Source organism: Lissotriton helveticus, chromosome 9, assembly GCF_964261635.1.
Source record: "Lissotriton helveticus chromosome 9, aLisHel1.1, whole genome shotgun sequence".
In the NCBI taxonomy this organism is placed as follows: domain Eukaryota; kingdom Metazoa; phylum Chordata; class Amphibia; order Caudata; family Salamandridae; genus Lissotriton; species Lissotriton helveticus.
Window position 1 is genome coordinate 123,385,586 of NC_136070.1, and position 23,557 is coordinate 123,409,142.

At 48.0% G+C, this 23,557-nt stretch overlaps 1 protein-coding gene across 5 annotated transcripts in view; it reads left to right on the forward strand.

The window, feature by feature from the left end:
• Positions 1 to 23,557, forward strand: part of EXD1 (exonuclease 3'-5' domain containing 1) — a 930,113-nt gene that overhangs the window by 823,216 nt on the left and 83,340 nt on the right. For 4 of the 5 annotated variants that reach the window (XM_078659594.1, XM_078659592.1, XM_078659595.1 and 1 more), the window contains one exon: positions 6,717 to 6,863. The exons of the other annotated variant lie outside the window; for it this stretch is intronic. In XM_078659594.1, the coding sequence (XP_078515720.1) occupies positions 6,717 to 6,863 (147 nt within the window). The remainder of the gene's footprint in view (positions 1 to 6,716; positions 6,864 to 23,557) is intronic. 5 annotated transcript variants of the gene reach the window in all.

Sequence of the window (23,557 nt, forward strand, 5' to 3'; positions counted from 1 at the left end):
AAAAATAGGACTTCTGTAAGCATTTCTGCATCAGTGCCATCTTGGAATGTTTTATGTCGCATCTGACAGTATAAACATTAAATATATATTCCCTCATATGCCTCATCCATCATACTTATACCGTATATCGGTAAGGCTATAATTTATCATACGGATAAATACAAACTAGCATGTGTGTGGGAAACATAGACACACTGTTTCTGGGACACGAAGTCTACAAGTTATTCATACCTTCGGTTAAAACATATAGATTATGCATTTCAACACTAGAACCTATCGGTCATCTTGTTGTAATCTTGCCGTGTATCGGCAATTGCAGCCAATAAGGCTGCCACTTCCCAGAATAACAGTGTGTCCATGAAAGCCCCTCAACAACATATTCACACTGTTGATGCTAAGTAAAGGCACCCTTCCATATAATTCTAAACCCTGTTATCAAGTACATTGATTTATCCAAGTTACTTCACAGAATCAGTTTTGCCATAACATAAAGGTCACACAATTTCACAGAATTCATTATGTCTCAATTTCTGGCAATCAAAATTTGATAATCAGTTCTCAAAATTAGCATTTAACAATTAATTATCAAAACTAGCCCGGATGATATGACCGTTCTTCCCCCATATTGAGACCCCCCGGAGCTTTGGTCTCTAAATCAATAATATATCGGGATTCTAATCTTCTGAGCATCTGTAATTTGTTGCCTCCTCGTGGATTTTCGGACACGCAGTCCACACAGAAAAACCTCAATAGATCCCTGTTGCTATTGTGCTTTATAGCAAAATGCCGAGCGACCGGGTAAGAGAAATCCCTATTTACGATCGCCCGCATATGCTCTAGCACTCTCAGTTTCACCGGATTGATTGTGCTGCCAATGTATCTCAATTGGCAAGGACACATCAAACAGTAAATCGCATGATCTGTGTGGCAAGACATGAATTTGTTTATTCTTTCCACCCTTACAGCCTCTCACCTCGTATGTTAATGTACGTTTGCTAGATGCGCAGGCCTTACATTTACCACAAGGGAAGAAGCCCTTTGCATCTTTGAGTGTTCCCTGGCTCTTACGTATAGGATTTAGATGGCTCTGAACCATGTAATCGCGTAACCTTCTGGCCTTCCTGAAAGTGATCAATGGAACAACTGGCATATCTGGACCAACAATGTGGTCAGTTTTTAAAATATGCCAGTGTTTTGTCATTATAGATCTCAATCTCGATGAGTTGGCCGAATAGGGGGTAATCATACGGACTTGACCATTAGTGTTTTGGCGTAGCTTTTTCTCAAAAAGAGAATGTCTGGGAAGTTTTCTCACTCTATATAGGGCATTATTCAAGAGGTTACGTTTGTATCCTCTATCAGAGAATCTGTCAATACTTTCACTAGCTGCCTGTTCAAAATCTTTGTCTAGAGTACAATTGCGTCTTAACCTGAGTAGTTCTCCATACAGGATACTATTAATAAGTCTTTTGGGGTGACTGCTAGTGGCGTGTAACACTCTGTTTCCTACCGTTGGTTTACGGTACAGCGAGGTACAAATCTTCCCATCTCTAACGCTTACTTGGAGGTCTAGATAATTGACCTTCTCTTGACTAATGTCCCCCGTAAATCTCAGGTTACATTCATTGTTGTTCAGCAATTGTATATATTCCTTTGCCTCTCCTACTGACCCATCCCATACCAGGAACAGGTCGTCTATGTACCTGCACCAGGCCACCACCTTGTTATTTGATGTCACGTGTTCAGGGGCCCAGGCTACCTGCTCCTCCCACCAGCCAACGAACAAGTTCGCATAGCTGGGGGCGAAGCAGGAGCCCATCGCTGTGCCAGACAGTTGTCTATATATATCATCCTGAAATAAAAAGATGTTATCATGTAGACAAAATTGAATCAATTCTAATAGCATTTTGTTGTGCATGGCATATTTTAGTGGTTTCTTATCCAAGAAATATTTTACAGCGTGAAGGCCCTTTTCGTGTTCGATACACGTGTAAAAACTCGTGATGTCTAATGTCACAAGTACATAGGTGGATTGCCATTGTAGGTTCTCAATTTTCTCAATGAGGTCAGATGTATCTCTGATGTATGACTTCAGGGAGAGTACAAACTCGAACAGGTAGTGATCTAGGAATTTGGACAGGTTCTCAGTTAATCCCCCTAGAGACGAAATGATCGGTCTTCCAGGCGGGTTGTCAATGTTTTTATGGACCTTGGGCAGGTGATAAAACGTAGGAAGAGTAGGATTTGTCGTTTTTTAAAACAAATATTCCTCCAGTTCTATCATCTGCTTGCCATGCCATTTCTTTAAAAGTTCATGTAACATATCCACGCTTTCAAGATGTTTAATTTGTGCTGCTGGTAGGAATTCAATTAATTTGAGACCTGCAGACCTTTAATTCTTTGGCGGTGCAATCTTCCACGGCCAGGCTGCCGCGTAATATATCAACAAAGTTTGCCCTGAAGCTTGAAGTCGCCACTCCACAAAGGAAAATTCAGCAGAACTCTTTAATTTTCAAACCGGCTTTCACATCCAAATTATTTCAATATTCCCTGACGCGTCTCAGAGCTACTGCAGCTGGCACTCATACTGACAAACATAGTCCTTTTATTGGCCTCTGACGTGCCTCATAAGTAAAAGTTCTCAGCTTTGTTGATATATTACGCGGCAGCCTGGCCGTGGAAGATTGCACCGCCAAAGAATTAAAGGTCTGCAGGTCTCAAATTGATTGAATTCCTACCAGCAGCACGAAGGAATTAAAAATACAAACCGGGCTCATGTCCGGAGGCCCACTGGAGGGCTTGGAAATAATATAAATAGCCAGTATGCAGTCGAAGGGAGCAAGGCTGCAGCGCACACTACAAATCCCAGGATGCTGAGAACTTTTACTTATGAGGCACGTCAGAGGCCAATAAAAGGACTGTTAGTCAGTATGAGTGCCAGCTGCAGAGACCCGTGACTGTCAGGCTTCCCTCAGATGAAGGAGCAGGAGCTCTGAAACGCGCAAGGGAATATTGAAATAATTTGGATGTGAAAGCCGGTTTGAAAATTAAAGAGTTCTGCTGAATTTTCCTTTGTGGAGTGGCAACTTCAAGCTTCAGGGCAAACTTTGTTGATATATATATATATATATATATGTGAGCAAGGCTACACGTTAGCCGAAACGCGTCATCCTGCCCGATATCTCACACCATTTATAATTAAATAAAGTCACTGCATCCAGCAGTGTATGCTGATTTTGGAGTCCGTGTCTTTCTCCGTTGGTGGATACATGCGCCGGAGCGGTAATTGGTGATATATATATATTGTCCAAACAATTCAAAATCAGCGCGCTCTCAGGAAAAAAGAGGAGTATGCCGGTCTGATATAAAGTGCTGTTTAATCACAACGCGTTTCACCAAACAAATGGCTTGATCACGTGATTGTATGCTAGCAGTTCATAAGTTAAGTTAAATAACATCCACAGTACAATGAACATAAACATAGGACTACGGCAGGGGTAATAGACATAGCTGAAAGATCAGGCATTACATGATACAGGTGCGCGCAAAGGAATGTGAAACAATGTAAGCATTGCTTAAATAATGAATGTAACAGCTAAATACTCGCCGTTATATACTATAAACAAAAACTTCCCACTTGGTGTTGCTGGAATGTAAATTATATATCATGGGTGGCTGATGAGATGTGTGCTCTCATCGTGTACGAGAGGTCTCGAGACTCCGCCCTTCGTGAACACGAATACCACGCCCAATGCGTGACATGAAAAAATGTACATTGTCACGTCGTAAAATGACGAATGCTGCGCATATCCTGAAACTGTGTGCCCCTTTCACAATTTAGTCTTTAAATGATGGGCAAGTGCCCGAATCCAATGATGATCCCTGTCTACAAGATATCACACCAGTTACCCTCTTGTGCCGCTCTCACGTCTAGCAAGCAAACCAGTGCCCCCGTGAACAGGAAACAGGAGAAGGGGAGAAGTCCCGTGAACGTGAAATATAAGTGAGAAAGGGCCCCTTCTCGTGTGTGCCTGCAAATAAATAAAAACGAAAAACATGATTACAGTCAATTCTGCTCAAGCTACTGATAGCATATTGTACAATAAAAACAACAATCAGGACAAAGGTACTGATTAGACAAAGAGAAGGAAAAAGGAAACAATTGGAGGAAACTGAATTCTGTAAAATACTGTACACATTGCAAACAAAGACACCAGAGCCCTGGTGTCAAGCGGAGACCTGAACACCAAATTACACATATTATTTTTTAAGATGTACTGATAAATCCTCATTTTCATTCAGTCCCCCCGGGGTTTTGGTTTGGAAATCAATGATGAGTTTGGACTCCCTTTGGCGCAGTTTCAGAACTCTATTACCACCCCTGGGATTCTTCGTGATTTGTTCCAGGACAATAAAGCTCAACTCCCTCACATTGGAGAAATGAGTTTCTCTGAAGTGACGAGCCACCGGATATTTGGGGTCAAAGTTGGTGATGGCTCTAGTGTGCTCCAATATCCTCTTCTTGGCCATGCACGTAGTGCTGCCAATGTACCATTTGTTGCACGTGCATGTAATGGCATATACAACAAATGTGGAGCTGCAAGTGAGAAACGATGTAATCCTTTTATAAATCCCATTGTGAGTGACCTCCTTACACGATTTACTGTTGGCACAAGCCTTGCAGTGTCCGCAAGGATAGAAGCCATCAATACCTTCTATGTTGGTACGGGGATATACCGTGATGTCACTGTGGACCAACATATCACGTATATTCCTTCCACGTCTGTACGTGATACTGGGTCTAGTGGGAAGATCTGCTCCTAGTACATTATCACATTTAAGAACATCCCAGTTTTTGGTTATGATTTTCTTTATGGATTGGGCATCTGAGCTGTACGTAAGGATGAGTCTGGTGGTTTGTCCGTTCTTATCATCATCCCCTGATTTGTCACTGATGGTTTCAGTTCTATCTATGGAGTTAACCCTCGTCTTTGCTTTCTTCAGAACCCATTCAGGGTAACCCCTTTCTCTGAATCTCGCCATCATGGTCTTGCTTTCATCCTCAAAACCCTGAGTAGTGTTGCAGTTGCGTTTTGCCCTCAGCAGTTCACCAAACGGAATGCTCCATTTTAGATTATCAGGGTGACTGCTGAGGGCATGCAGCATACTGTTACCTGCAGTACTCTTACGAAAGAGTGACGTGTGAACTTTGTTGTTTTTAATCTCCACTCTGACATCAAGATACTCTATTGTTGTTGTACTCTTATTGCCACTCAAGACAATATTCCTGTCAAGACTAAATTGTGAAAGGGGCACACAGTTTCAGGATATGCGCAGCATTCGTCATTTTACGACGTGACAATGTACATTTTTTCATGTCACGCATTGGGCGTGGTATTCGTGTTCACGAAGGGCGGAGTCTCGAGACCTCTCGTACACGATGAGAGCACACATCTCATCAGCCACCCATGATATATAATTTACATTCCAGCAACACCAAGTGGGAAGTTTTTGTTTATAGTATATAACGGCGAGTATTTAGCTGTTTCATTCATTATTTAAGCAATGCTTACATTGTTTCACATTCCTTTGCGCGCACCTGTATCATGTAATGCCTGATCTTTCAGCTATGTCTATTACCCCTGCCGTAGTCCTATGTTTATGTTCATTGTACTGTGGATGTTATTTAACTTATGAACTGCTAGCATACAATCACGTGATCAAGCCATTTGTTTGGTGAAACGCGTTGTGATTAAACAGCACTTAATATCAGACCGGCATACTCCTCTTTTTTCCTGAGAGCGCGCTGATTTTGAATTGTTTGGACAACATTGAATTCGGGATCCAGAAGGAGTGATTTTCGTTGGAGATATATATATATATATATATATATATATATATATATATATATATATATATATATATATATATATATTTTTTTTTATATATATATATATATATATATATATATACACATATATATACACACACACACAAGAATTTAGAATGGTGTCCAATAACTTGTGTTTTTGTTTCAGTTTACTAAAACGGTTTCATAATTCTGTCTTAGCCTGTGGCATTTTTCTTGTTTCAATACACACTTTTTTAGTTCAGATATTTTTAAAGAAGATTTTGGATTAACAGTTTGTAATGCTAACAAAAATAACAAACATTCCCAACTAGAGTGAAGTTTGTTCAAAGCTGCCTAATTCTGTACCATTTCGGATAGTGGTGCAACAGTAGTTCCTTCTTATATTCCTATCCTAGTTCCTTCTTATTTTCCTGGTAGGCTTTAAAAACATATGAACTATATCAATGTCCAAACTAATTCAGCTGTAGAATAGACTGTGAATGTGTTTCAAGTAGAGTATATAACATTTAGGGCTGTAGCACACAATGGTGTCCACAGTTTAATGTTGCTACACTGAATGTTGTGGTTATGTTACACCTATATGTAATCGGGGACTAGGAGTCCGTTTTTATTCCTGAATGAGTTGCGCAGTCTAAATTTGGAATACATGTATTTGCATCTCCCAAAAAAACGGATATGATGTATATGCAATTTTGTTTAGAAATATTGAATCCTCAGCTGTGGTTTTAGCATTGTACAAGTGCAACTGCTGGTGTTCTTGTCCTAACTTTGTCAGGTTATTTGCGTTACAAGTACCAAATTACCTTTTTAGAGCGGAGTTACTTTTTATTTTTCTTCGTTTCAGGTGGCTGATGTCTTTATGTTTTCAGTAAAAACAGGTGGCTTCCTTCCAGACTGTGTCAGTACCCTAAAGGACAGCTTGGTTCGCCACCTTGGAATGTCACCTTCTCAGACTAACTTCTTTGAGTATAATAGGCAACAGGATATCCATGTAAGTTTTGTCCAGGTTCACACTGGCCTAGTATTCAAAGACTACAACAAATATCTCATTATTTACTTACTAAATGTTTTACTTTGGTTGGCGCAGTGTATGATAGCTAGCTTCAGTAGTCCTTTATATGCTTATTTGTACCCTATGTAATTGCTAAGAAATTGAATGTCTCCTTAGTATGCCTTTCCTTCACTAGATATTAGTACGAAGATAAGTAACTAAGAACAGGTTTTCAGTCCAGGAGTAAAATATAAAGCAATGGATCAGGTGTTCAACTCTACTTTACCTACATACGTGGACCATGGGGTAGATCACATCATTCAATTTCTAAAGACTACAATTGAGCTTATATAGTTGCTAGTTTAATATAGATGTTACAATACGATCATGATGCGAGAGGATTATTTTCACCCATGTCTTTCACAAAGGCAATTTAATTCAGAAAAGTCTTACTATGTAGACTTTTTGTCCAGAGTTACTTAATATTGTTTTAGCACCCTGTGTGGGTTTGGGAAACCAAAAATCAATATTCCTGCCCAGTTGTTAGGAAGATTTTTATCACAAAATCTATCTAGGGGGTAGCATATTGCTGTGCCTGTTTTTGACTGTGCTTAGTCCATATGTTTACCTATGTTGAACAGGCATTTGAAAAGCCAACGGGTCTGACCCTTAAACAAAGCGAGTTTTTGAATTTGCTAATGCTTCTATGCGTTGCTGTTAGCTAATGCCAAAAGTGGGCGGTCTGTGATTCACAACACTTGTGCATGCATCAGTTGCCATTTTTAATTTACCTTTCCATCATGGCCGATAGCCATTTTGGATTGGTGTATTAAAGGTTAAATAGTGCACAAAACCAAAAAGCAAGGAGTCTGGTACCATGTTGCAGCTCCTGTGGCATTGTAAAACATAAATTAAAACAATTTGAAAAACAGTGGCATAGGGGGAGGGGGAACAACAGACCGATGAGAAGAGGGAAAGTAGCAAATAAACATACCACAGTTTTGCTCAGCAACTGAAAATAAAATCGACCTAGTCACAAACCAGCGTTTGCAAAGCTAACAGGCCTAGCTTTTGGCGTAGCTAGCTGCAGTACCGCAAGTCATTACTAGTCGTCCTTCTTGAGTCAAACTACATCTTGAAGCCTTTAACAAAACTGTTGCCCTATAAAACTTAGTTAGATGTCTCTCAAGTCACAAACAGCTGCATATATGAATGTTATTGCTGATTTTCGTGAGGCTTGCAAGTTATTCACAGCCTGTAGTACCTTTAAGTTGTTAGTAGATGTCCCTGTATGTAGCCAACAAATTGTACTAATTGCTGAATGTATGAGAAGATCCGAATAAGAAAATTAAAGAAAACTGGAAGAATTAGGACTTTATTCTATACTTTGGCGCTCAGGAGAATTACCTATTACTATTTGAGCATTGCCTCCTTCCTTTGTAGTGTGGTGGCCATTTCATCTCCTTGGAGCACCGTACACAAGAATTGTCTGGACTTATAATTCTGATAGATACATCTGCCTTGTGGATTCCTCACCTTGTGAATATCCCCCTTGCGTCAGCAACGTTCGGAAAATTCTTCGTAGCACGCCAGCATGGACGACGTCATTGGAACGCGGCATCGCGCGCAACTCCGTCTGACATCACCGACTCCTTATTAGGCCTACGTCGGCGTGATGACATCAGTTCCCTTTTTTCCGTGTCGTCGACGCTAACGGTTTCTGGGATCTTTTGTTACAGATAGAGACTTTGTTGCTTTTTGTCTGTTACTGTTCCTGTACTTCGTCGAGGATGTCGTTGAAGAAGACGGGTTTCAAACAGTGTGGCTCGTGTGCCCGGATGATGTCGATTACCGATCCACATGATGATTGCTTGTGCTGTTTAGGTTCGGATCATGACGTCAAGGGCTGTCGATCCTGCTCTAAGATGAATCCGAAGGCTCTGCGAGAGCGGGTGGCTAAACTTCTGATAGCCAAGATTAAAGGTAAAGAAGCCAATAGATCTTCCAGATCAAGATCAAGACGCTCCAGATCGAGGCTGAAGTCAAGATCGAAGTTTCGATCGAGGTCGCGATTGAAGTCACGATCGAGGTCGCGATCGAGGTCGAGGGCCAGATCGGAGTCGGCGTCGAAGTCAGCTTCTGGGCATGCTTCGGGTTCCTTGAAGAGAAAACATAAGAGGAAGAAGCATAGTTCTCGCCATCATTCGGGGTCATCGGACTCGAAGAAGAGGTCTTCTCGGAAACATCACAAGGACTTTGTGTCTCCGTCTCCTGCTGGTGGAGCCATGCCGATACGGTCTCGAGAGCATACACCGGAACCGGAGTTGGTTCCGAATCCGGCTTTGGGCCAGTCTTCAGAGCATGAGGAGGTCGTGGAAGTTCCACAGTCACCGACTCCGGAGGATGACCTGGAGGGTCTTAAGGGTCAGGAGGAGCCGAATCTGGAGCAGCCTCCTGCAGAGCCGTGAATGGGTTCATACCCTTCTTTTCCTGGTCCTGGTCAGGACCCTTCGCATTTCCTAAATGCTATGTTTGGAGTATATGCGAGGGCAATGTACCCCACTGAAGCATCTGCGGGTCCCATGGGTCCTTTGTCTTTTAACTTGGGTGTCCCCCAAGCTCTTGCCCCGGCGCCCTTTCTACCTTTTATGCCGACTCCATATCCTCCTTGGCTCGGTACGGCGCCGCCGAGGTCATCGACTCCGCGCATGGCTTCGCAGGGTCCGGAGCGACCTCAAAGTTTTGATCGGGGCACGACGCCGGTTCCTGTTTCTCAACCTCCTGTTGTTCCAGCTCCTCGTTCGACGCCGGCTCAGACTCCGTCGGAGTAGTTACCGAATCCGTCGACTTCGATTCGTCTGGAGTGGTCGAGGCGTAGAGCCCAGCATCTCTTGGAGGAGAAGGAGTATGGGGATCATGAAGTGAAGGAAAGCGAGCTTCAGGAGCATGAGGATTGCTTTGAGGATCTGCATAGTGCAAGCAGTCTTGAACTTTCTCCAGAATGGGGGTTGCCTGTGGTTTCGGATGCGCCCTCTAGGGATGTGGTGCCATACCATATGGTGATCAGAAAGGCTGCTGAGTTGCTGAACTTGACTTTGCCTACAGTGGAGTTCAAGTCTAATATCCTTACGGAGGTCTTTCATTCGCCTTCTTCAGTCATTGAGCCGACTCTGCCATTCACTGAGGCTCTGACTGAACCGATTTTAGAGGTCTGGAAAAAGCCTTTGTCTGCACCTGCGGTGTCTAGATCAGTGGCGAGGCATTATAGGGTGGCTCCTGGAGACCTTGAGTTCTTGCCATCTCACCCTTCGCCGGAGAGTCTGGTGGTGCAGGCCGCTTGTGCGAACAGATCAGCAGGCTCTTTTCCCCAGGTTCCTGGGGACAAAGACTCCAAAAAGTTGGATCAAGCTGCTAAAAAGGTTTTCTCCTCAGGTAGCATGGCTTTAAAATCAACGAATGCTACTTGCTTACTAGGAAGGTATGTGCATGCCTTAATGGACTCGGTCAGGCAGTTGTCAGCTAAGCTTCCGGAGGAAGACAGGAAAAACTTTAATGAGGTTGTTTTGGACACTCAGGCGGCAGCCCGCCAGGTTTTTCAGAGTGGCATGGACACAGCGGACTCTGTGGCTAGAGTGATGGGTTCTTCAGTGGCTACCAGAAGAGCTGCTTGGCTAAAGTCCTCAGAGTTTTCCGCTGACGCACAGGCTACTCTTATGGATTTGCCTTTTGACGGAGTTGGCCTCTTTGGGAAGAAAGCGGATGCAGCTTTAGAGAGGTTCAAAGATAGCCGGGCGACGGCTAGGTGTTTGGGCCTGCAAGCGAAAGGCTCGGCCACCAGGAAGTTCATGGGCTTTGGCAGGTCCTCCTTTTGTCCTTTCAAACAAGGCCAGCAGCAGCAGCAGCAACAGAACCCTCTGTACAAGTCTTACAGAGGTAGACAGAAGGGTCGTGGTCGTGGACGTCAGGCCTCTTCCTCCTCTACTTCCTCCTCTAATACCCCCCCCCCCCCCACCTACAACAGCAAAGCAGCCCTAGATCCGCCATTCCGGATCATGGGGGTCCGGTAGGGGGTCGGCTTACTCATTTTCTACGGGATTGGGAATCGGTTACATCAGATCTTTGGGTTCTCAATCTCGTAGAAAATGGGTATGCACTTCCTTTCCAGGAGTTCCCTCCCAATTACCCTCCTTGCCAAGGTTATTGTTCGGAGGACCACCTGCTTCTCCTGCAGGAAGAAGTCCTGGCACTGTTCAGAAAGGGTGCGATAGAGGTGGTTCCGGAGCAGGAGAGGGGTCAGGGGTGCTACTCCCGGTATTTCCTGATCTCCAAAAAGGATGGCAGACTTCGACCAATCCTGGATCTCAGGATCTTGAACTTGTATCTGAAGCAGGAAAAGTTCAAGATGCTCACTCTTGCGCAGGTTCTTCAAGCGCTGTTGGAAGAAGACTGGATGGTGTCGATCAACTTGCAGGATGCTTATTTCCACATCCCCATCTTGAAGTCGCACAGGAAGTATCTCTGTTTCACGGTAGGGTCGCAACACTACCAGTTTGCGGTCCTTCCGTTTGGACTTACTACTGCGCCTCGTGTTTTCACCAAGGTGATGGCAGTGGTGGCAGCACATCTCAGGAGGTCGGGAATACCTGTATTCCCGTATCTGGACGACTGGCTGATCAAAGCAGTCGCCAGAGAAGGTGCTCCTTCATCTGCAAGAGACAACTCAGTTGTTGCACAGGTTGGGTTTTTCGATAAATGTACCCAAGTCTCACCTGGTGCCCTCCCAGCGCAACCTGTTCATAGGTGCGGTACTGGATACTTCTGTATGTCGTGCATTCCCTCCACCTCAAAGGATTCGCGACATACAGGAAATGATTCATTTATTCTACAATGGAGTGGTCGTTCCAGTCCTGAAGGTCCTTCGTCTGCTCGGTCTGATGACTTCTTGCATTCTGTTGGTCAACCATGCACGCTGGCACATGAGGGCACTCCAGTGGTGCCTCCGCAGGCAGTGGTATCAGCACAACGGAGATCTCAGGGAGTCAGTGAGGATCTCCGGAGAAACTGCAGCGGATCTGTCTTGATGGGGCGTGGAAGGCAATCTGTCTCAAGGAAAGCCTTTCCAACTGCCTCCATCGGTTGCCACAGTGATAACCGATGCATCCACTCTCAGGTGGGGTGCTCATCTGGGGGATCTGGAGGTCAAAGGTCTTTGGTCTCCAGAGGAAAGGTTGCTTCACATCAACCTTCTAGAGTTGCGGGCGATACGTCTGGCGCTCAAGGCCTTCCTCCCTTCCCTTCGCGGTCAGTCGGTTCAAGTCCTGACAGACAACACGACCGCGATATGGTATATTAACAAGCAGGGAGGAGTAGGGTCGCGGTGTCTCTGCAAAGAGGCTCTGCGTCTCTGGTCCTGGATTCAGGACCATCAGATTTGTCTGGTGGCAAATCATGTAGCCGGAGTTCTGAACGTACGTGCAGACGTTCTCAGTCGGCAGTTCTATGCCGACCACGAGTGGAGGCTCCATCCGGAGGTTGTTTACGACATCTTTCAGATGTGGGGGACTCCTCGGGTGGACCTGTTCGCCACTCGCGAGAATGCTCACCGCCTGTCATTCTACAGCCTCCAGTATCCGATGCAAGGAGCACTGGGGGACGCGTTTCAGTTCTGCTATACCTGGGTTTATTTGTATATATATTGGGTTTTTGATACCTTTGCTGCGCACTATGTGTACTGTTCTGATTTGTATGTACTATGTACACTGTATATATGTATATTTGCTGTCATTGGTCCGTCCGGGTGCCTCAAAGGCACGGAAAAAAGGGCGGAACTGATGTCATCACGTTGACGTAGCCCTAATAAGGAGTTGGTGACGTCAGACGGAGTTGCGCGCGATGCCGCGTTCCTATGACGTCGTCCACGCCGGCGTGCTACGAAGAATTTTCCGAACGTTGCTGACGCAAGGGGGATATTCACAAGGTGAGGAATCCACAGGCAGATACTCTATCTACCAGAAAAAGCGTTACCGAAGGTAAGTAACTTGTTCATTAGGAACACACATGCTTGCAGACATACGGCCTAGCCACTATTGTTTATTAAATAGCATTTCGATGTAGTGTCCTACCCAGTGTGAATTCCTGCATATTGATAGCCACGACTTACAAGAGGTCTACAGATTTGTGGGCACGATCAGAGAACGATAAATCATAGAAAATAGGATATGAGTGGAAATAAGGACAGAGGAAATACAGAAAACGACCGAAAATGAGACAAAATACCACACATGAAACAATTCTGATCTATTTTAAAGATATGCTTATTAAAAATGGTGCATTTGGGTTTAATAAAAACTATTTTATCTCATTAGGCCAATTCAGAAATCCGTATTCATGTATCAACCTTTGCATACTACCCTTAGGCAGACCCTCCAGGATTTCGCGATTTGCAAAACAATCACTCAATTGGCAGTTTTGTGAAAATGCAGTGATTTTTACAAAACTGCTCGCAATATTTGGAAAAGTTAACGGATGTATAAATAGAACAGTGATGGGCTGGGGCGGTGCAGGGTTTGCAGTGAGGTGAGAGTCTTATGAAAGGCTGAGAGGCGGCGCAGAGAGCAGGAGCTGCTGCAGGCAGACATTCAGGGAGGAACAAAAACTGCTGAGAGGAAGGTGGACTGTGTAAAACTTCAGAGGATAGGTACCAGGTCTGAATAGAAGGGGTCTTTCCAAACATACACTGGCTGGGTGTGCCACTGAACAACATGCGAGTTTCTATTATTCAAACCACGTAAAACCATTATGGTCTTCAGTGTGCGCATATGTGCCCCAACCTTCACACCACCAATTAAGAAAGAAGTACACTTGACAAGTTTGCGGTATTCAACTTATAAAGTTGCAGGTTTACGAATGGTTCAGATTGTATACAAATGTGTACACTGAAAAACACGTTACATGTTGTGACGATGCACATGATGACACAGCATTTCACCCATGTACAATATTTACACCCCTCCTCCCCCACCCACGGGTCAGATTCCCGCCACCAGGAAACAATTTCATAAGATATACCCAGACAAGCACATAACCTGCGGTTGAATACAGGGTTTGTATAGTTACAGAACCAGGAAACTTTTTCCGGAATCGTCCCTGCATGGTCATGCTGTGGGCATCCCCAGGGTAGGCCTGAAAGGCAATTCAACACCCACCTCACTCTACAACCAGTCACTGTGCCTAGCTCAAACCTTCATGGATATTGTAAAGAAACTTCAAATGAAGGGGTTTTATGGCATAAAAATGATCACTTTTGACACAATTAATGCTGCAGAGTGAGTAGATCACGGGCAACCCGCCCCCTCCCCCCAAAAAAAGGTCTGCTAGTTGATCCTCAAACTCAGGGAATCGTACTCCAACTCTGAAGAATTCTACCTAGACCAGCTACCAAAGTCAGTGTCTGATAGTAAAATAATTTGTCCTGCCTCTGGTTATAAGGAGTCACCCTTGTGCACACAGAGCATAGACAGTCACTTGATAACATCAAGCAGTCCTAAATGGCGACCGGTGTGCCCTCTCTCTACCTCTTGTCTTTTTCCAGATCCAGAGGTGAAGAGGACAAAAGAGGATTAGGGGGACAGCACAGGTTTTTAAATCCCTTGCCGCTAAATTTGCTAATCCATGCAGCAATATCCTGGGGAGTCTGAAGTAGGGATCAATCTAGTTCTAGACGAACGATGTTGGCACGTTCATTGTACATTGTGTCAAAATGTCCGAACGCCAAACAGCGATATGGTGAGGAATGGCGGTTCAAGCAGGGTCAACCCGATGCTCGGACCCTTGTGATCAGGTTGTCCCATTGTTTCAGCTGGGCCACATTATTAATCGATAGAAGATTTAGGTCTTACTCCAGGATCTGCGGGCCCTCGAACAAACCTGCCTTTGGTGTTCCCTTCACTCGTAAATATTACTTTTATATATTAGAAAGTGAAGGTTTCAGCATCAAGACAACTTGTTTATAATAGGCATAAACTTGTTGAAACTCAGAATTGCATGTACTTTGTTGCATTGAAAGCTAACGTTCTTACACATTTCAAAAAGCAAATTTGAACTTGCCCCAGTATTGGAACTTTCATAGATCCCGTCGTCGGAATGGGAGCCTTCGTAAATAGAAAATACCATAGCAGTAGGTACAAAAGAGAAAGAAAGGCCTAGGCCTCATCTCGTTTTGTAGCATATGCACCTCTTTTTGTAAAAGAGACCAAAAACTTGCAACAACCGATCAGAATAGCCTCACCCCATAGAACCCTCCTGAGAGAGCCTCAGAGCCTCAGATTTTCTACCGCACGTTGTGCTAAGGGAGTCTCCACTGAGCTCTGCTCAGATTTCTCTTCAACTTTTGGATTTCAACTGTATTCTCTTCAGGAAGCTGTTTTCCCCTTTGTTTCATCATCAGACATAGAGAAAAAAGGCCTTTATAGAGCTTGTGCTACCTGCTGTAAAAGGAGAAGTTGGGTGAATGACCCTAATAAAGATGGCATTTATTGCCTGTATCCGGACCACAAGTTCTAGGTAAGATGAACATAAGGGTTCGTGAGAGCCGACTTTTTACCTGGTTCCAGAAGCTAAAATCTTGAACAGATCCAGTCTCTAGTATGACAGTGATGAGGCCTCGTCTGCTGTGTCTTCGCGAAGATCTGAGAAGGAATCCGATCTCACCCTGTTTCTTGTGAGCAGCGCACTCAAAACGCCTTCAAAAGACCTCCCATGGGTCTGACAGGCTCAGTCCAACAATCTCCTCACTGAGGTGTAAAGGAGAGGAAGGGACTTACAAAGGAAATTCCTCAAAAGCCTCTAAAAAGACCTCCCGGGGGTCTGACAGGCGCAGTCCACCTGAATCTCACCGAGGTGTAAAGGAGAGGAAGGGACTTATAACAGGAGAAACTCGTTTGAGAGAGTCTAGCTAAAACCTCCTATCTTCCTTGTGAGGAAAGACAGGAGAAAATAGTCTCCATCGTCGAAGAAGAAGACGGCATTGACAACGATGACGATGGCACCGTCGACTACATCACCGTCGACGACGATGCAGGGTCGACGACGACAGCGTCGACGACTATGGCAGTGTCGACGACTATGGCAGGGTCGACGACGGCGTCAACCACGATGGCAGTGTAGACGACGATGGCAGCGTCTACGACGGCATAGACGGCGATGATGGCTGTGTCGACGAGGATGGCAGTGTCGACAACGACAACGAGGATGGCAGTGCCGACGATGACCGCATTGACTGGGATGGTAGTGTCGACGACGACTGCGTTGACGACGATGGCAGTGTCGACAACAGCGTCGACGATGGCAGTGTCGATGACCACGGCATCGACGACGATGGCAGTGTAGACGACACCGTCAACGACGGCAGTGTAGACGATAGCGTCGACGACGACTGCAGTGTCGACGACAAGTCAACGACAGCGTTGATGGATATATATATATATATATATATACTCTGGCAGCCCGTCCCGACGTTGTCTGGATATGAAATAGAGTGTGTGTAATGTGTGTATTTGGCAAGGGCAATTTATTTTAAAATCTCGTGGTAGACAACATTTTCTGTTTCATTAGAATAGCGACGGAGAAGGGCCTGCTGCAGCCCTGGTTGATGTTAGCAGGCGCATGTTGATTGGTGTAGTGATCCGCCGCCTTAGCCCGGCTACAGCCCTGGTTGATAGCAGGCGCGTGTATCAGCCGCGGGTAAATCCGTTTAATGAGAGAGTTCAGTGACAGCGAGAAGGAGAGGCTGCAGTAATTCTCCCGGCAATCTGAAAGACACGTTAGTGATAGATTCCTTACCTTAGAATATCCCCAGGCGTCAGACTGGATCCGGTAACTTTTGCGTAGCAATACCCCTGCGCGTCGGTAGGTGTCGTCCGCGGCTCCGTGTCCGTCGTCGGCGTCGTTAGCGGCGGAATGACGTCGCCGGAGTACTTAGATGCCGCCCTCGCGCGCTGACGTCAGTTCTTATTTTTTCCACGCCAGCTAGCGCAGATCCGGAGAAGCTCTACCCCTTAGTCACTTTTTGACCAAACTTTTTTGATCTGTTTTTCTCGAGTCGCTACGACTTCTACGGTGCCGGTAGGGATGCCCGGGTTCAAACCCTGTTCCAAGTGTGGCCGCATGATGTCGGTTACCGACCCCCATCGCCGGTGTCTTCAGTGTCTAGGCCTCGACCACGACGACCGAACCTGCTCCGACTGCCGGGCCCTGAAGTCTAAGGCTAGGCGGGAGCGGTCCCGCAAGCGGCTTGAGCTCCGGCAGTCGGCCGGTCGCGGGATCGGAGCCCTCGTAGCTCCGGGATTCTGCATCGGTCTTCAGGATCCAGGTCCTCCGGTAAGAGGCATGACCGGTCAGAAAGGCGTCACCGTTCTTCCGAGCACCCCACACCCCCCCTCTTTCCCTCCTCCGCCGGGCTCTGTGGCGCCGTCGGGCGCTTCGACCCAGGCATCGCCGGCGACTTCGGTCCCGGCGCCGCAGGCCTCCACTGGATCCGGTTCCAGATCCGGGTCGTCGCCGGTTGACCTCACCGACGCCGGCCCCTAGGGTGTCTTCCCCCGGTGCCGCCTGCGGGCGACGCCGTCCCCAATCCTACCCTTGATTCGGTTCCAGTGCCGGAGCCCCGTCGATTGAACCCGAGTTTCTGGTGATAGGTGACGAGGGTGATTGGGAGGGGTCTGTGGACCCTCTGGCACAGGAGTGCCATCTCAACAGGACTGGACATATGAGCTTGGGGATGCTTGTGGCCTGGACACTTCGCCAGACACTGGTTTGGTCTCCCCTCCAACCGTGGCTTTGGAGGAGGGGGCTGCCTACAGTGTAGTGTTGTAGTGTTGTTGTAGTTGTTGCATTGGGCCTTGTGCTCCCCGTCGTGGCCGTTAGGACTAACCTCCTCACTGAGGTCCTTAAACCGCAGGCAAGCTCCATTGAGCCTCTGCTGCCGTTTAATGAGGCCTTGTGTGACGTTCTTTTGGGCACTTGGTCCAAGCCCTCTACAGGTCAGCCTGTAGATAGGAACGTGGCCAGACGCTACCGCCCGGCTCCGGGCGACCCTTGCTTCTTGTCCGCCCACCCCACCCCTGAGAAGCTGGTTATCCATTCCTCTACTTCCCAGACCGCATTCCCGACGGCTCCGCCCGATCGGGAGTCCAAGAGGTACGAACAATTCGGTAAGAAGGTGTTCTCGTCCCTGACTTTGGGACTGCGGTCAGTCAATACCGCATGCCTCTTGGGTCGCTACACCCACACTCTGTGGGACACGGTCGCGGACGTGCTGCCACAATGTCCGGAGGAGGCCCGGGCTAAACTCGCCCAAGCCCTTGCGGAGGGTCGAGATGCGGCACGCTATTCACTCCGATGTGGGCTGGATACCAGGGACTCACTTGGCAGAGCGATGGCAACGACGGTGGCGGTTCAACGCCACGCCTGGTTGAGGACCGCCAACTTTTCGGCTAATGTCCAGGCCACCCTTCTAGACATGCCGTTTGCTGGCCGTTGCCTCTTTGGCGACAAGGCAGACCATGCGCTTGAGCGTTTTAAGGACTCCAGGGCTACAGCGAAGTCCTTGGGCCTCTCGGCCCTACGCCAGCAAACGGGTGCCTTTCGCTCCTTTCGTGGCCAAGGAAGGGGCGCCCCCACACTTGCTGCCAGCCACACACCGCAGACTAATACACAGCGCAGTGGCGGCGGTCGGGGACAACGGCGAGGCCAGTCCACACCTCCCCCTGCAGCATCCGCCTCAAAACCCTCCTAGTCCGTACTTTCAGGCCCATGTGACGCCAGTGGGGGGCAGGGTTCGCCATCACCACTTCCACAGGCGCACTGTCACGTCGGACATGTGGGTGCTGCAAATCGTCCGAAGGGGCTACTCCCTCCCCTTCGAGGCGACCCCGCAAGCCATGCCACCGCAATACCACCGCGTGTCAGGGGATCACTTGCAACTTCTGCAAGAGGAAGTTACGGACATCTTGGCCAAGGGGGCCATCAAGCGCGTTCCTGAGCCAGAAGTAGGGTGTGGTTGTTGCTCCTACTACTTTCTGGTACCCAAGAAGGGCAAAGGGGGCCTACACCCTATCTTGGACCTACGGAACATCAACGGCTTCCTCAGGAAGGAGAAGTTCAAGATGCTGACATTGGCTCAGGTCTTAGCTGCCCTAGACCCTGGAGACTGGATGGTAGCGTTGGACTTGCAGGACGGTTATTTTCACATCCCCGTCCTGCCGGCCCACCAGTGTTACCTGCGGTTCACGGTAGGCCACGAGCACTTTCAGTTTAACGTGCTCCCCTTCGGCCTTACCAGTGCCCCACAGGTGTTCACGAAAGTGATGGCGGTGGTCGCAGCTCTTCTACGCAGGTTGGGGGTTTCAGTCTTCCCCTACCTCGACGACTGGTTGTTGAAGGCGGGCTCGCCCCAGACAGTCGTCAGCCACCTCCAAACTACGGCCGACCTCCTGCACCTGCACCTGCTGGGGTTCTCCATCAATGTGCCGAAATCACACCTGTGTCCCTCTGCAAAGCTCCTCTTCATCAGAGCGGTTCTAGACTCGGCGCAGTTTCGGGTTTATACCCGAACAGCGGGTTCGGGGTATTCAGGCTCCGATTCCGATCTTTCAGCCTTTATCCCGGGTCTCGGTCAGGTTGACGCTGCGGCTTCTGGGGCTGATGGCCTCCTGCATCCTTCTGGTGCATCACGTCCGGTGCGGATGCGGGCTCTGCAGTGGGACCTGAAGTTTCAGTGTGCCCAGCATCAGGGCAACTTGTCCGACCATGTCTTGATCTCGGAAGGCACTGCAAGACAGTTGCAGTGTTGGCTCACAGAATGCGATTGGGTCAGCGGCAGATCCCTCTCCCTACCCCAACCGGAGCACATAGTTGTGATGGACGCGTCCCTCCAGGGCTTGGGGGGCCACATGGGAGAGGCGGAGATCAGAGGCCTCTGGTCTCCGGCGGAGTCCCAGCTCCACATCAACCTTCTGGAGCTGCGGGCGATCCGTCTTGCGCTGAAGGCATTCCTCCCCTCTGTCCGAGGGAGTGTAGTGCAGGTGTTCACGGACAACACCACTGCCATGTGGTACCGCAACAAACAGGGCGGGGTGGGTTCGTGGACCCTATGCAAGGAGGCTCTGCGCCTACGGCAGTGGCTGGAACATCAGGTCGTGACCCTGGTGGTTCAACACCTGGCAGGTACTCTGAATGACAGGGTGGACAAACTCAGCCGTCGGTGCATGATGGATCACGAATGGCGTCTGAACTCGGACGTGGCGCAAGGTCTCTTTCAGCGTGTGTGAGAGCCTTGGTTAGATTTATTCGCCACAGAAGAGAACGCGCATTGTCATCAGTTCTGTGCGTTGGAATTTCCAAGCCGGCACTCGCTCGGAGATGCTTTTCGTCGCGAGTGGAGTTGCGGTCTATTGTACGCCTTTCCGCCTATACCACTTCTGCCCAGAGTGCTGAAGATCAGTCGCGACCGGGCCCAGGTTATCCTTGTGGCTCCGGACTGGGCACGAAGATATTGGTATCCAGAGCTACTCAGCATGTCTGTCGATCCCCTGATTCGTCTGCCTCTTCGGGAGGACCTTCTGTCGCAGCAGCAGGGGACGGTCCTCCACCCGAACCTGTCCGGTCTCCACCTACAAGCTTGGAGATTGAGCGATGACAGTTGCCTCCTGAAGTCTGTAATGTCATTCTGGCAGCCAGGCGTCCCTCCACAAAATCGGTATACGCCTGCAGGTGGAACAGATTTGTGGCATATTGCACAGCAAAGGCTGTGGATCCACTCTCTGCCCCCCTTTCGGAGGTTCTCCTCTTCCTTCTTTCTCTTGCCCAGCAGGGCTATGCTCTGGGCACTATCAAGGGCTAACTTTCTGCCCTTTCCGCCTTCTTAAGGCTACCTGATCAACCATCTTTGTTTAAATCCCCAATTGTTAATAGGTTTTTGAAGGGCATCACACACATGTTCCCTCCTGCTCCATTTGTGATGCCTCAGTGGGACTTGAACCTTGTACTTACTTATCTGATGTGCACTCCCTTTGAGCCACTTCATAACTAACCTCTCCGTCTTCTTACTCTGAAGACTGCTTTCCTGGTTGCCATCACCTCTGCCAGGAGAGTGAGTGAGCTCCAGGCTCTTTCATCTAAACCTCCTTTCCTTTCTGTCCATCCGGACAAGGTTGTGTTAAGGACAAGACCCTCTTTCCTGCCCAAGGTAGTCACAGCCTTCCACATCGGGCAGTCCATCACCTTGCCCACCTTCTTTCCGCCTCCGCATCCCTCGAAAGAGGAAGAGAGGCTCCACCGTCTGGACCCAAAACGTGCGCTCTCTTACTATCTCTATCGCGCACGCCAGTTCCGGGTGGATGACCAACTCTTTGTTGGTTACATGGGCGCTACGAAAGGACAGGGGGTGCACAAGCGGACCATCTCTTGGTGGGTCGTATTGTGCATCCAGGTGTGTTACTCCTTGGCTAAAAAGGAACCTCCTGTTGGGCTTAGGGCCCACTCCACTCGGGCCATGGCGACTACTACTGCCCTGGGCCGGGGAGTCCCCTTGCAGGACATTTGTCAGGCAGCTACGTGGGCCTCGCTGCACATGTTCGCGAGACACTACTGCCTGGACAGTCCAGTCCGGAGAGATGGCTTCTTTGGCCTTTCCGTCCTCCAGGACTTTCTGGTGTGATTATTGGTTTGCAGACCCACCACCGGGGTTGGTATTGCTGGGGTATCTTTTCTAAGGTAAGGAATCTATCACTAACGTGTCTCTTTCAGATGCACAAGTTACTACTTGTGTAACGATCTATCTGTAAGAGACATTAGTTAATGATAGATTCCTTACCGAACCACCCATCCTCCCCGTTCTGCGAACCAATATCTAGGGTTAAGGTCATTCCCTTTCAGGGCCCTAGTTTCATGGCACCAGTGTTGGTTCTATCATGGCTCTGCGTATCTGGCGCGGAAAAGCTGCGTATCAGAACTGACGTCAGCGTGCGAGGGCGGCGTCTAAGTACTCCGGCGACGTCATTCCGGCGCTAACGAGGCAGACGACGGACGCGGAGCCACGGACGACGCCTACCAACGCGCAGGGGTATTGCTACGCAAAAGTTTCCGGATCCAGTCTGACGCCTGGGGATATTCTAAGGTAAGGAATCTATCACTAACTAATGTCTCTTAGAGATATATCATTACACAAGTGGTAACTTGTGCGACACGCTCCTTTGGGTGTTCCCCCGCTTGAGGCCCAGATGCAGGCCTGTTTGATGTTAGCAGGCGCGTGTTCCCCCGCTTGAGGCCCAGCTGCAGCCCTGGTTGATGTTATCAGGCGCGTGTAATTAGTGTACTGATCCGCTGCCTGAGCCCGGCTAGAGCCCTGGTTGATGGTAGCAGGCGCGTCTAATTTTGTTGAATGAGAGAGTTCAGTAACAGCGCAGGAGAGGCTGCAGTAATGTTACTTACCAGGCCTCCAGCTAAACGCGTTTGTCATGCCCCCAGCACACGGCCACAGCAGGCGATCTTCTGATTAATGTATGACCCACATGGCATGAAGGGCGGAACGTAGCACACGCCCCTAGCGTTTCTCACGCCCCCAGTGGGCCCCTTGATGCGGCGCAATTGCGTTCACATGGCATGATGGCCGGACACACGCCCCCAGCGTTTCTCACGCCCCCAGCGTGTCACGCCCCCAGCTTGCCCTTTGATGCTGCACAGCAACGTAATTGGCGCTTGTATGTACGACTCGCATGGCATGAAGGGCGGACACACGCTCCCGGCGTTTGTCACGCCCCCAGCACACGCCCACATCCCACGATGTGATGGCCATGCCACACGCCCCCTGCGTTAGTCACGCCCCCAGCCCTTGCCCACAGCATAACGCAGACACGCCCACAAGGGACTACTTTGCTGGTACGGTTCTATTACCTTTTAAATGTATATGGTGTCCTACGGTACAATTGTATGTCTTGCACTATATGATTGTGATGAACACCACTGTTTCTTGAAAAGTTAATAAAAACAATAAAACTAAAAATAAAACTAAAAGGATATGGTGGCCGTCTGAATAGCCTATGTCCTTCTGCTGCAACTGCCCTTTCCTATGCTGTATTGGGTGTTGTGATTGGTGCTGTGGTTACTGAGATTACCCGCCTCAAAGGTTTGGGCTCTCTCTTTATAATATTAGTATGGATGGATATTTCTACAGGAGAAGAGAGGAAGTGCCTCATGACTCTTGAAGTCACTTCACCTAGAAGGGTGACCCCTCAATAACCTTCGCACCTCCTGCAAGAAGAGGACTCTGATGAGGATGGTCGTTTCGGTTATGCCCATAGCCCTTCGGAGCTGCACGTTAAGTGCCATGAGAAAGATTCTAAAGAGTGGTATGAAAGGGAACAAGTTTATAATTCTCTCCAGGACTACCATAGAGATGTCAAGGGGAGTATGATCTGTATGCCGCCCTCCTTGTTTTTGGGCTTGCAGTGTTTGCTATCGGACTTTAAATGGAGGTTTCCAACATCAACTGTAGCTCCGGAATGGGACTCAGTCCCATTGTGCTGCCCTCTGTGTCTTTCACACCCCGGGTACCATCACTGCCACTGCAAAGAATAGACGATCCTCCACCATCTACTCCTATTATCCATCAGGATGTGCTGTGGTTGATGACCAAG